This window comes from Peromyscus eremicus, chromosome 3, assembly GCF_949786415.1.
Source record: "Peromyscus eremicus chromosome 3, PerEre_H2_v1, whole genome shotgun sequence".
NCBI lineage: Eukaryota > Metazoa > Chordata > Mammalia > Rodentia > Cricetidae > Peromyscus > Peromyscus eremicus.
This window is the reverse complement of record NC_081418.1, coordinates 119,602,152-119,614,988: the sequence shown is the minus strand read 5'-3', so window position 1 is coordinate 119,614,988 and position 12,837 is coordinate 119,602,152. Positions and strand designations below refer to the sequence as shown.

General features: G+C 43.9%; 1 protein-coding gene across 12 annotated transcripts in view; it reads right to left on the bottom strand.

The window, feature by feature from the left end:
* Itpr1 (inositol 1,4,5-trisphosphate receptor type 1) overlaps positions 1-12,837 on the bottom strand; it is a 341,014-nt gene that overhangs the window by 193,990 nt on the left and 134,187 nt on the right. For all 12 annotated transcript variants that reach the window (XM_059258296.1, XM_059258297.1, XM_059258299.1 and 9 more), the window contains exons 6-10: positions 12,155-12,241; positions 9,573-9,731; positions 7,012-7,110; positions 5,520-5,603; positions 5,270-5,416 (exon numbers count right to left, since the gene is read on the bottom strand). In XM_059258296.1, the coding sequence (XP_059114279.1) occupies positions 5,270-5,416; positions 5,520-5,603; positions 7,012-7,110; positions 9,573-9,731; positions 12,155-12,241 (576 nt within the window). The remainder of the gene's footprint in view (positions 1-5,269; positions 5,417-5,519; positions 5,604-7,011; positions 7,111-9,572; positions 9,732-12,154; positions 12,242-12,837) is intronic.

The window sequence follows — 12,837 nt, the reverse complement described above, 5'->3', positions numbered from 1 at the left end:
TGACATTTAGAAATCAATTTCCCAATCTGTTATAGCAGCCTGAACTGCAGTAAAACACTCCACTATGCAAAGGAAGCCACATACAAAGAACGGTTTACAGGATTGTCCATGGAAGAAGTTGATTCCATCCCAGGAAGTGGGATGTGGTGGGGGCTGGGGAAGTGAGGAGTGACTGCTAATGGGGATGGGTTTCCTTGGAGATGATTTAAAAAAAAAAAAAAAAACCTCTAAAATTTAAAGGGCTATTAGTTGTACAGCCCTATGAATCTATTAAAAATTACTGAATTTTTCAGTGTGACTATGCAGTGTATGAATTGCACTCAATAAAGCTGTTAATTAAAAGAAGGAAAAACACTTTAAAATGAAGGTAAAACAAAGGTATTTTCACACAAATGAGAATTTGTCCATGGCAGACCTGCACTACAAGAAACCAGGGGAGTTCTTCGGCAGGAAGAAATCCTTGATACAAACCTGGATCTCTGTGAAAGATCACAGAGCTTAGTATGGTAACTATGCAAGCAAATATGGAAGACTTCTGTGTGCTCCTGTTGGCATGTCTTTGAAACATAAGTGACTGCTTCCCTGAGTGTCCAACATTTTGGCTTCTCTGAGCCACACTAAGCAAGGGGTTCCAGCCCACAGCCTTCAGGGTGCAAGGACATACATACACTTATATGAAGATGTAAGGGCTACTAGTTAGACACCCCTGGGAGCAAGGCAAATAATAAAATGACATGATGTTTATGATCCATGTAGAAATAAAATATATGACCATAACAACCCAAGGAACAATAAGAAGGAAACGGAAGGAAAGTATTATAACACGTGACTATTACAACATGTTAACTAAAGCTAGTTGGCTATGCCAATACATAATGAGAACCTCAAGAGCTCTTTAAAATTTGTTTTTGAAATTTATGTGTATGAGTGTTTTGCCTAATTGTATTTCTGTGCACCATGTGCATGCAATGCCCAGGATGGGCCAGAAGAGGGCATCAGAGTCCCTGGGAATGGAGTTACAGATCTTTGGTAGCTGCCTTGTGAGCGCTAAGAATTGAACTTTGGTTCTCTAGAAGAGCAGCCAGTCTCTGCTCTCAGACTACCCCTAGATCTATTTTTTTTAATCCATAAAATACCTGGTGTTGTTTTCCTTCTTTTTTTTTGTTTGTTTTTTGTTTTGTTTTGTTTTTTGTTTTTGTTTTTTCAAGACAGGGTTTCTCTGTGTAGCTTTGCACTTTTCCTGGAACTCACTTTGTAGCCCAGGCTGGCCTTGAACTCAGAAATCCGCCTGTCTCTGCCTCCCAAGTGCTGGGATTAAAGGCGTGCGCCACCACCGCCCGGCGTTGTTTTCTTTCTTTTACTTTGAAGGAACACTTAAGTTTCCAGTAAGATAAAAAGAACAATTTAAAGAGAGACTAAATATTTTCATATAAAATTCAGAAACTAAAAATAAAAATAAAAACCTGGCAGGAGACAGGTCTTGATGGAGTAAGAAATCAATAGCTGGTTGTCCTCAGAGGGAAAAAAGCAAATGCTCTCGAGTGGACTTTCAAGTTAAATCCCCTTGGAAAATTAGCATCTTTTTTATTCAATCCATTTTGAATGAGGAAGGCTTGGCCAACCGCTTTTAAGGCCCTGGAGGGAAATGCCCTGACTTCTGTAGGCTTGCACATTTCTTTCAACTTATGTTCAAGCAGGGCAAAACTCTGCTTATAAAATGTCAACTATGCAAAAATATCCTGTCCACTGAAAAAAGGCTCAATGGAAGTGGTTAAGCCAAGGAAATGACGGTCTTTTTTCCCTCTGCTTCCTAGATGTTTAGTTTTTCCTTACTTTGCATTTACCACTTGCAGTTAACCTGGGGAGACTGCTGCCCTAGCTGCCTCCTCCATCTTCTGCCTCTTCCTCTCCTGCCTCCTCCTGCTCTCTGCTTCCCTCCCCCACTCCCTGACTTCCTCTTCCTGCCTCCTCCTCCTCTCTGCTTCCCTCCCCCACTCCCTGACTTCCTCTTCCTGCCTCCTCCTCCTCTCTGCTTCCCTCCCCCACTCCCTGACTTCCTCTTCCTGCCTCCTCCTCTGCTTCCCTCCCCCACTCCCTGACTTCCTCTTCCTGCCTCCTCCTCTCTGCTTCCCTCCCCCACTCCCTGACTTCCTCTTCCTGCCTCCTCCTCTCTGCTTCCCTCCCCCACTCCCTGACTTCCTCTTCCTGCCTCCTCCTCCTCTCTGCTTTCCTCCTCCACTCCCTGACTTCCTCTTCCTGCCTCCTCCTCTCTGCTTCCCTCCCCCACTCCCTGACTTCCTCTTCCTGCCTCCTCCTCCTCTGCTTCCCTCCTCCACTCCCTGACTTCCTCTCCCTGACTTCTTCCTCTATTCACGTTCTTCTCCCTCTGGCACTGTTTTGAATGCAAAGGAAAAATGAACAAAAACCTCACTAGGGTGGGAAAAAGGAGGGTATCAGGGACAAAGACAAAGTTCAAGCTCTCAGCGAGTTTATAATCCAACTGGATTGACTGGCCCTAAACAAATGTGAACAACAGCCAGAGAACAAATGCTACAGATGTAGAGAGGAGAAGGCAAAGAAAACAGAGGAAGAGTTCACCAAAAAAAGGTAGATGGATTGACAGACAGATGGATGGACAGATGGACAGAGACAGAGGTGTCTTCTCATCATAGCAACTGCAGCAAATTATCTACACAATGCCAAGATGAGCCTATTTTTTAATCCAGGTAAAAGGAAAGGAAGGGGATTTTTAAGTAAGCAAAGTATTTGAGCAGACCTTCTACCAGAAAAGATGCCCAGGCAATAAATGAGCACAAAAATATTAGGGGGGGGGCACAAGGAGAGTCACCTTCACAGCTACATTAATGGTTAACATGGAAAAGAATGATCATATTCAACGCTCATGGTTGAGAATTTGTGCACATTCTTTCCACTTCAGAAAACCGTTGGGCAATTTCAATCTTGTTCTCAGTTTTCTTTTTGTTCTGATTTGGGTCAGGGTGTCTACAGGTAGTCCTACTTGACCTTGAACTCATGGCAATCCTTGGCTCCCAAACACTAGAAATAGAGGAATGTCACCACATCTGGATTCGGACTGGCAATTTCTTATAATGTTAAATGTTACCCAATATAGGCTCCAATTATTCCACTTGTACGCAGGTGAACACATGAAAGCTTACATCTAAGCACAAATGGCCCTGAAGATTGATTTAACAGCTCCCAATTAGAAACCACTCCAACGCCATCAACAAATAGCAGATCTGCAAGCTGCACAGCATGTGGACAACAGAACATCATAAGGCAAGACAAAGAAATGGACTGTCTGAAGCACACAACGACACAGACCAAGTGAGGACTGCCTAGTGTAAAGGCTGCTCTGTGATATTCAAGAGGCTGGCTACCTATCGGGGGCCATCTATCCAGGAGAAAATGGGAAGTGCCCGGGAACATGCTGAGGGACTTTTTAGGGGCTACTTTTCTTCTGGTTCTTTGGGTGCTGGCTCCTTGGCTGAGTAGACGTGTAAACAAACACAGAATTTTGTGTTTATGACTTGGGTATTTTGCTGTTTTTGTCTTGATTTCAGTCAAGATGTAACACAATCATGGCCAGATGGAGGGTGAAGGGAGAAAGTTGAGAAATAGAGAAAGAAATGCAGCCACTCAAAGGGATATTTCAAGAAGGCAGGACAGCTCTGCCTTTCTTCATGCTCTCCATATCTCTATAATCAAACATGCAAATACATTTTTTCTTGGTCTTACAAGCCTATTCCTCAGGACAGAATTACCATCTTCTGTAAGCAACATGCTGACTTTGCTGTCACTCAAATACCTCTGCATACTTCTTCCTTGCCTGTGAGTGACATTCCCAATGCCCTGCAGTCTTGACAGGTGACATTTGAGGCTCTGGTCTCCAATGAGTTCATCTTCTCATGTCCATACTGTGTCGCCCCCAAAGCCAGGTTAGTCAAATTTATGCCAAGGCTGTCTCGTATCATGTTTCCAGATCTATGCCTTTCTCTTACATGACATGACCTACTCCACTTATCTCCCTTCCAAAATGCAGATCATCTAATAAATACAAGCTAAGATGCTAACTTTTAAATTATTTCAACAATTTAATGCATGTATATAATACATTCATTCTGTTCACTCCCTCCACCTGACTCTCTTCTCTACCTCCCTTCACTATCAACTCTCACCCCCTCCCCTCTACCTTCCCCTTTCCCAGATTGTGACTTTAGTTTTTGTTTTGTGACGCATTTTAACCAGGGCCATTTGGGTGACCAGTGGGTTGAAACCATCCATTGCCATTTAGGAAATCTTCATCCTCACCCAATCAGCTCATCCTCTCTTACCCAAACCTCCAGAGCACACGGAGTACCCCTCCTGTCACCTCGGCCATTCGGCTGAGTATGTCTGCTATCTGGATGCTTATTTCTTTTCATTTTTGAGAAATTCATGCATGAGTACTGAAATTACATGATTTCCCTCCACCCTCTAAGTCCTCTCTTGCCCCTCCATTCTTCTCAAATCCATCGGCTCGTATATTATTATTGTTATTGTTATTAGTATTATTTGAACCTGCTGAGTTAATTCAATGTTGCTCATAGGTATAAATGCTTAGGGCTTGATCACTTAGGAAGGGGTAACCTATCAGGGGGCTTGTCCCTGGAGAAGACAATTCCTGTCTCTGCAGCCATTGTTTTCTTGTAGTTCTTGGGATGTGGCTTTTTGAGGTTCCCTTCCATCCTGAGGTAGGTCAACTGGTGATGTCATTTTTCTCAGGTCTTGTTTAGGTGATCATATTGTCAGATTTCGTGAGTACAGCTTCCCCCTCATATGTAGAAGATACTATCTCACAACTTAATTTGTGTCCCAGCACCAGTACAGGAGTCACGTATTTATCAATGTCGGGTGGATTATTTGGTTGAATAATATTGTGACAGATAAACAAGCCAGAGAAAGGGAAAAGAAAAACAACAGAAGAGGAAAGGAGAAAGTAAGAAACAGCCATTTATGGTGACTCAAGAATGTGTAGATGTTGTCTTTCTCCATAAGGCCTTACAACATCCATCCGGTACATCATAGCGTGCTTGCTTTCCTGGGCCATCTCTACTTGTTTTTACAAAACCTGGATATGATTTAGAAACACATCTGTACAGAGGTTTACATCCAAACTCCAGCACCTACATCCCCAGCCCCCACCCCAACCCCAACCCACCCCCGCCTCTCATGGCCCACTCCTTTACCTCCACAGCCTCCTCCTTACCTCCACCTCCCACAGGGCTTTGGAGCTGGTGGCCGATGTGGCTGACTGTCGGCCAGTTGTCCTCAGGAAGACATGCTGCTTCTTCCTGTGCTCATCACATGTGAGAAACTTCTCTTGCTCAGCATGGAAGAGCCTCACCACATCGCCCTGTACGTCAGTGCAAGATGGGAGTAAGGGAAAAATGAGTTTGGAAACAACACCAACCTGCGGCCCTGAGAAAAGCAGAATGCCCCCAAAGCATCCAACTTACTCCCTTTAAAATGTCATCTTTGTTATCACTCCATTTCATGAAAAGGACTATTTTCCAGCTTGTGTTGCAGTTGACGGAGTTGACCTAGAAAGCAAATCAAAGTTAATTTTTCACATAGCTCCTAGAATAGCTATGTCATCCAGTCCCAGAGTTCCTCACTGCAACCAGAAAAGCCAGCTGGGCTCTTGTTCTAGTTCAGAAGGCTATACTGTCCCTGCATGATCACCTGTCTGAATGCATGGTCCTCAGCTGGACGAGCTGTTTCGGCAGAATTTGGAACCTTTAAGAGGAGGAACCTAGTTGCAGGAAGGAGATTTCTAGAAAATCCTGAGGTTTTTGGCCTGGCCTAGCTTCCTGTTCTATGGACCTGTGCACTGCCTAACACCGTACAAGCTGTGCCACTCCCATCATCATGGCCTCCACCTTGCCTGGGAACCACAATAATCCATAAGTTGCTTTGTTTCAGGTACTTTGTCGAGGCAATAAGAAAAGTAACTAACGGACCCTCAAGAATGATGCCATTGAGAATAAGAAATGTACAAAGTCATCTGAGGAGTAAGAAATATTGGGTAGCAAATGATTTATCTGTACCCATCACTACGCATGCTCCAAATCTGACTCGAAGGTCCAAGCCCTGCTTTCTTCCTTCCCCTTTTGGAATGCTATGTTCCTTTCCTCCAAGTATCCGGTTCTACAGCCACGAATGTAAAGGCTAAATGAAATCAGATACTTATAAGATGGAATGATATCAGGAAATGCGTCCAGGGCGTACATCTGAAACTGTTAATGGTCATCATTAGCAGCAAGGGCCCTCATTTGTACAATCACTATTTCCCAGGGACAGAGCTACGGCATATTAACACCATGTCACTTAATCCTCAACAGCACCCTAAGAAACTCTACCCTCCTTCCAGACTAGGGGTGCCCAGGGAGATTAAGTAACTCATCTACTGTTCCAGAGCTCCGGAACCACAGACTGAGATTTGAAGTCACATCTTTCTCAATCTAGAGTTCATGTCCTCTCCATGAGACAGACATTCTATCATAAGAGAGTTATGACCTATGTCTGCAATTGCTCGGTGGAAAGGCTTAGCAATGTACAGCTGAAAACAAGACAGCCCCTAGCAGGGTTGTGCATGACACCCTACTTAGAGGGACAAATTGGGAAAGTGCACCCCTACAGCTAGGCTAGGGGAAAAAATGGCAAAAGGGGTTTTGGGGTTTAACAAATTAAAGGATGACTCATCAATGATGCAAAGTTTATCAAACTCACCCCCCATGCACAGACTTAGCAAACCTCATCCTAGCTAACGGTGGGCCTTGGGTTCTTTCCCCTGCATAATGGGCACAGAGTCTTGAGTTGCTGCTGAAGTCCCATGCAGTGTACACACACACACACACACACACACACACACACTGGTCCCACAAGGCCTGCTCCTGTGGCACAACCTCATCTACATACCTGGACGTCAGCTTTTTCAAATGTCCTTACCTCATTGCAGCCTGGGTTATCCACCAGCTGATGGCTGCTGGCATGTAGAGGCTGGCCAGCATTGACGGGGTTCAAAACCACCTTGTCACCTATGACCACCTGGAGAGAAAGGAGCAACACAGCTTTTCGCAGGACAGTTTGGGACTGCACACAAACACTGCTGCATGGTTCTGGGAGGCCATCTCAGCATGGATCAGCATTTAAAGGCTGACTTGTGCAAGCACAGTTTGTGTTCTAAAAGAAGGCTGAGGCTGGATTTCAATGCACAACTGTTGCTGGTTATACTTCAATACTTTGCAAGTTGGTCCACAGCACTAAGAAAGGGTTTTTGGGTATTCAGTTGAGATACTTGTATAAATAAGCTTGATTCAATTTTGGGAAAAGCAGGATACTATTTTGAGTGATCTTTATGTTTGAGAGAATGAAGTCATGGTCTTATTTCTAGAGCAATGATCTTCAGAATTGTGACTACAACATAAAGAAATCTATTGTGTAATACAATTCTTTTATATACGGCAATAAACAGCTTCTACGTTTTTAAAGGTTTATTTGTGTGTGTGTGTGTGTGTGTGTGAGTGCCCACCTTGTCTGTGTGTGTACTATGTGTGTTCTATTCCCATGGAAACCAGAGAGGACTTCAGATTCTCTGCAACTGGAGTTACAGGCCATCTCTTCGGCCCCAGCAATAGATACTTAAATATAATGTTCCATAACTGAAACAAATGCCTGACCAGAAACCCATACCTACCCTTATGTATCACACAGCCTGATACTTTCTATTCCAACCTACTATCTAAACTGACAATCTTAAACCACTGAAGTATGAACAGGTCAAACCTTATAGTATGAGAAAAACTATTTTTTAAAAGGTAACTATTCATGTTATAGTCTGAACTAAGGCAAAGATTAACAGATTAAATGACAGAAAAGCAAAGATTTACTGAAAACAAAACTAAGAACTCAGGTACATTGTGTGTGTGTGTGTGTGTGTGTGTGTGTGTGTGTGTGTGTGTGTGTGTGTTGTATGGTGTGTGTGTGTGTTGTATGCTGTATGTGTATGATGTTTATGTGCATGTGGAGGCCTGACAAAGATGTAGGACAACCTGTATCATTTCCTACTTTATTTCCTTGAGACAGGTTCTCTCAGGGAACCTAAGTTCTCTTCCTTGGTGAGGTTGGCTGGCTAGTGAGTTCGAGGATCTGCCTCTTCTGCTCTCCCGGTGCTGGGGTTAAAGGCACACACAGCAAAGCCTGGCTTTTCTGTGAATACTGGGGATCTGGACCTAGCTCCTCATGCTTATCAGCAAGCCACCTCCTCAGCCCTGCATTTTCTTTGCATGGCGGAAGTAGAAGGAAAGGAAACAGAAGAGATGTCTGTCTTCCTGCAAGGTAAAACCCACATCTTTTGAGACTGATACATTTTGGAAAAAAATGTATGGCTATATTTTCTATAACCTGAAATGATTCTAAGTTCATTAAAAAGAACTTATCCCTTGTGGATCAATATCCACTGGATGGTAGCAGTAGAGGACAGGTTGCTATTATTATATGCGATGCATACAAACACAAACTATTTAAACTGACCACAGCTTATCAACTTAAATGGCATTACTAAAAAATGGCAAAGCCTAGGTTTTTTGGTGTGGGGATTTTTTTTGGGGGGGGGGGCGGCGGGTTGAGACAAGGTTTCTCTGTGTAGCCCTGGCTGTCCTGGAACTTACTTCTGTAGACCAAGCTGACTATGAACTCACAGAGATCCACCTGCCTCTGGCACCCAAGTGCTGGAACTAAAAGACATGTGCCACTAATGCCCAGCTCAGAATCTAGTTTTAAGTGAAAGGTAGGTGAGTATTTCCAGAACACTACATGCTGTTTAAGGTGCCAATTTCTTTTTAGGTTTTTTTTCCCCTTAAGCATCTATTTTAGAACCTTAACAAGGTCAAGTACATAGCTGATAGCATTTAAACATATGCACTGTTAAGTATGTGCCCACGTAATGACTGACTAATTTAACTAACAAATATCCAAAGTGTTCTCAGTTGCCTTGAAAAGGGATTCCTGAGGTTTTGTATTGTCCAGAATCCCAGGACAGGGGCCTACTGCGGTTGCAGAAGGAGATGGAGAAGCTGCCCTGCTTGCCGACACAGGAAGCATGGGGCGAGCATACAATCCACTCCCGTTCCCTACTAAGGCTGCTGCTTTTCCACTTTCCGTCTTTCAGTATTTCCAAAGCAGCTGGCCATTTCTGTTGCACTCATGGAATTGGAATGGCAAGGGATCCTCAACCAGGATATTAATTCAGGATGGCTGTTTGCATGGTAAAATCACTGAGGTAATAGGATTTTTTCAGAGGCCCAGTAGGAAAAACAGAGGGACTGTATTTAGGTCACACTTCTCTTCATTTCCTTGTTTCCCAAACACTAGTTTCCATAGCAATCTGATCTCCTCTTCTGCCTGGGGCTCCAATGCTAACCTTCTCCTAGCTGAGCCTCCAGCACAGTGAGGGCTGGAAGCATGGCAGGGAAGGCTTTCCTGGCTGGCGGAGGGGAGGCAGCACTTACACTGTCTCCAATGGAGCGCAGCTTGTAGAATGGTTGAATGTAAAACCAGGACCCTTCATTTCCAGCCTCGTCCAATGTCACTCTCATGGCGTTCTTCTCTAGCAGGGCCGGGAGCCTCTTATTCACAGTTAGGTATTTATTGCTTTTCAAATGCAGGAGCTAAAAATCCACCAAGAGAAAAAAGTATGAAGTCTGTGAAGTCTCTACCATAGCTCTCTTGGCCATGTAAGATACTTATCAAACGTTCCTCCCACCACCGAGCTGCTTGAGAAGCGGGAGAAACACCAAGTAGTTAATGCTTGGGAGCAACAGGAGAAGGAACAGTGAAGAGAGGCAGACAAGGGGGCAGGAGAGAAGGGAAATTTGTTGGCCTTTTTTACCCACATGGCCTTGGATAGATAGATAACACAGAAGCCAACAATACCATCATCTGGAAGCTGCTAGTGAGCCAAAGCGTCGCCTGTGGACAGGGGCTAAGGAACTGTAGTCTACCTCGTTACTGATACCAGCGGGGAATGAAGGAAGGTGATTTTGTCCATAGGCAACAGTCTGATTTCAAAGGCGATCCCACCAAGGACTGTTATTCCTTGTGAAGAACAGGGTGACCCTGGACGTCCACCTTCAATGTTCCAAGCACTCTGTCCTTCCCTCTAAGATGACGACTACACGAAGCATGGAAGGGGAGAAGATCCAGACGGGAAAGAGTTTGTCTAATAATCCGGACCAGTAAGTATTACTAAGGTCTCCCATGTTGACAGGTAAAAGAAAAAACTGAGAACACAAGACTTCTCAGTCCCTAGAGAAGGCAGGCCAGCCTGAGACTCCACTGCAGCTGCCATATCTCCTGTTCACGTGATACCACACGAGCACCCTTAAGAGGCCCACACATCTACCAACAGGGTTGCTGGGAGTGGAGGCATAGCCTGTATAATTTGGGAATCCTGGATAGCCTACGGCCAAGAGAAACAGGAGACAATACTGTGCCCCAAGGCCCTTGATGCTCCATTGGTGAACGGCCTCTAATCCTCCACACATGGGCTCACCTTCCCACAGGTGAGCCCAAGGCCTGAGATCAGAAATAAAACTGAGGTCATTTAAAACTACCCTAGAAGAAGACAGCATTACCACAGGGTTGGCATGTCATTCTTGAAACCTCACAGGACTAGACTGTATTAGCTGTCAGCATTCCCCATGTACTTCTTTCAACCTCCGTTCCGTCTAGTTCTCCAGTCTAACCAACTGAGTGTCTTCTACTCTGAAATGCAGGGTACTGCCCTAGATTGAGAACAGGATGGAACTTCAAAAGGACAGGGAGGAGTGATCATCTAATCCTCCAACTGCTTTGGAGAGTTATTAATAGGACCAACCCAAGTAACCATTTAATCAAAAACCATTAGCCAGGAATGGTGACCCCCATACCTGTAATCCTAGCACTCAGGAGACCAAAGCAGGAAGAGGACTCAATGCCAGCCTAGGCTATATAGTAAGATCAGAGCAACCCTGGGCAACTTAGCAAGACTCTAAGTTAACTTCTGCAACCCCCATTTAAAAAAATCACAGAAAGTTGTCTTTTTAATAGCAATAAAAACAGAAAGAAATTCCTTTCTACTTAGTAGTTTACAAGGTTACAAAAACCGAAGCTGATAACCTAATGGAGATGGTGCTCAAAAGTTGTGACACCATCTTTGTGCCTGGGTTAAAATGATCTAGAAACTGGGTACATTCAGATGGTCCCCGGGCACTGTGATTCCTCACAGACTCTTCTCCAAGACTGGGTCGGGTCTGCTCAGAACCTTCTGGGAAATACTTGTAGAAGCCTTATTTGGACTATGGCATCTCCACTGCAGGTTCAAGTGTAAAGAGGTATCAGGTGACCCAAACAACCATAAAACATGTCCAACAATTGTGAAGTGCTTTGGACTAATAAAAAATTTATAAAATAGCATACATTTTATAATTAAAGATTTGTGAAGTAATCCCATTGCTTAGAGAGTGGGGGTAGAAGGATCAAGAATTGAGGGTCAACTCAGCTACATGGTAAGCATGAGGCCAGCCTGTGCTGCAAGAAACCTTGTAAATATAAACGTGTGTGTGTGTGTGTGTGTGTGTGTGTGTGTGTGTGTGTGTGCGCACATGTGCAAAGAACTGTTTTTATTTTCTCTGGCAAACAGCTCTTGTACAAAAGCTAAAATTTACATACAGGGCATTCAATTTTCACTAAACAGAAAGAACTCCCAAGCATCATAAATTAGCCAAAACCACCATAATCAGGGTCCTCTTCAGGCATGGTGCTTCCCATCTGAACCCCCTGCACACAAATGATCAGCAACTGGCTGAGAAAGGAAATGCTTACACCATGACACAACCCAATAAAATGCCCAAGTGATATAATAACATATAAAACATGAGGGGATTGTTACTGTGTCTGTTGTTGTTGTTGTTTAGGTTGTTTCCAATGAAGCAGCTGCCTCTATTGGAGCCCCACCACTAAGGAAAGGGCGCACCCATGTGATGAGGTTGCTTCCTCAGTTTCCTTCTCTGTCACGCTCCAGCTCCAGAAAAGGAAAGTGGCCTGCACCTACCTGGATCACATTGCCATACTGGATCACAGTGCCCAGCAATTTCCTGTTTTCTGTCTCATTCTGCTTCTTTTCCAAGTCTGCAGCATGCTGTAACATGGACAAGGAAGACTGGTCACAAAGAGAAAATGGGTTCCGTTCCTCTGCAGCAATACAGAATCACTGTCACCAAAACCACCAAACAAGCAAATCCCTGGGTACGGCCTGAGGCGCTATGAAATGAGCCAGGAGCTTGCAAAGCTCATCTAACTTGGCTTAGCTTATGCACTAGCTTGTGTCTCCGCTTTCAGGGCCTTTGCGGCTTAGTTAAAATGAGCTTTTTCTTCAGGGAAGTCATGGGCACTGACTTATGAGAAACTAGTCAAGAGCATGTAATATATATTTTAACAATAGAGTAAGGCTAGAAAGGTTTTACATCCCTCTTGTGATTTGCAAATATTCTTTAAGGCTTTGGAATAAAATAAAACAGAATTGAAAAGCCGACTTGGGGCAGCATGTGGTTTGGGGAACTTCACTTTATTATGCAACATTTGTGAGCTTGCTTCCTTATTTGTAAAACCAAGATAAAAATGGTACCTACAGCTTATATAAATCACCTTGCACAGTGGCTACTCACTGTACCATATGTGGCCTATTACTGATTACTGTCAAGTATTTATTTGTCATAATTTATTTAATTTTCATGT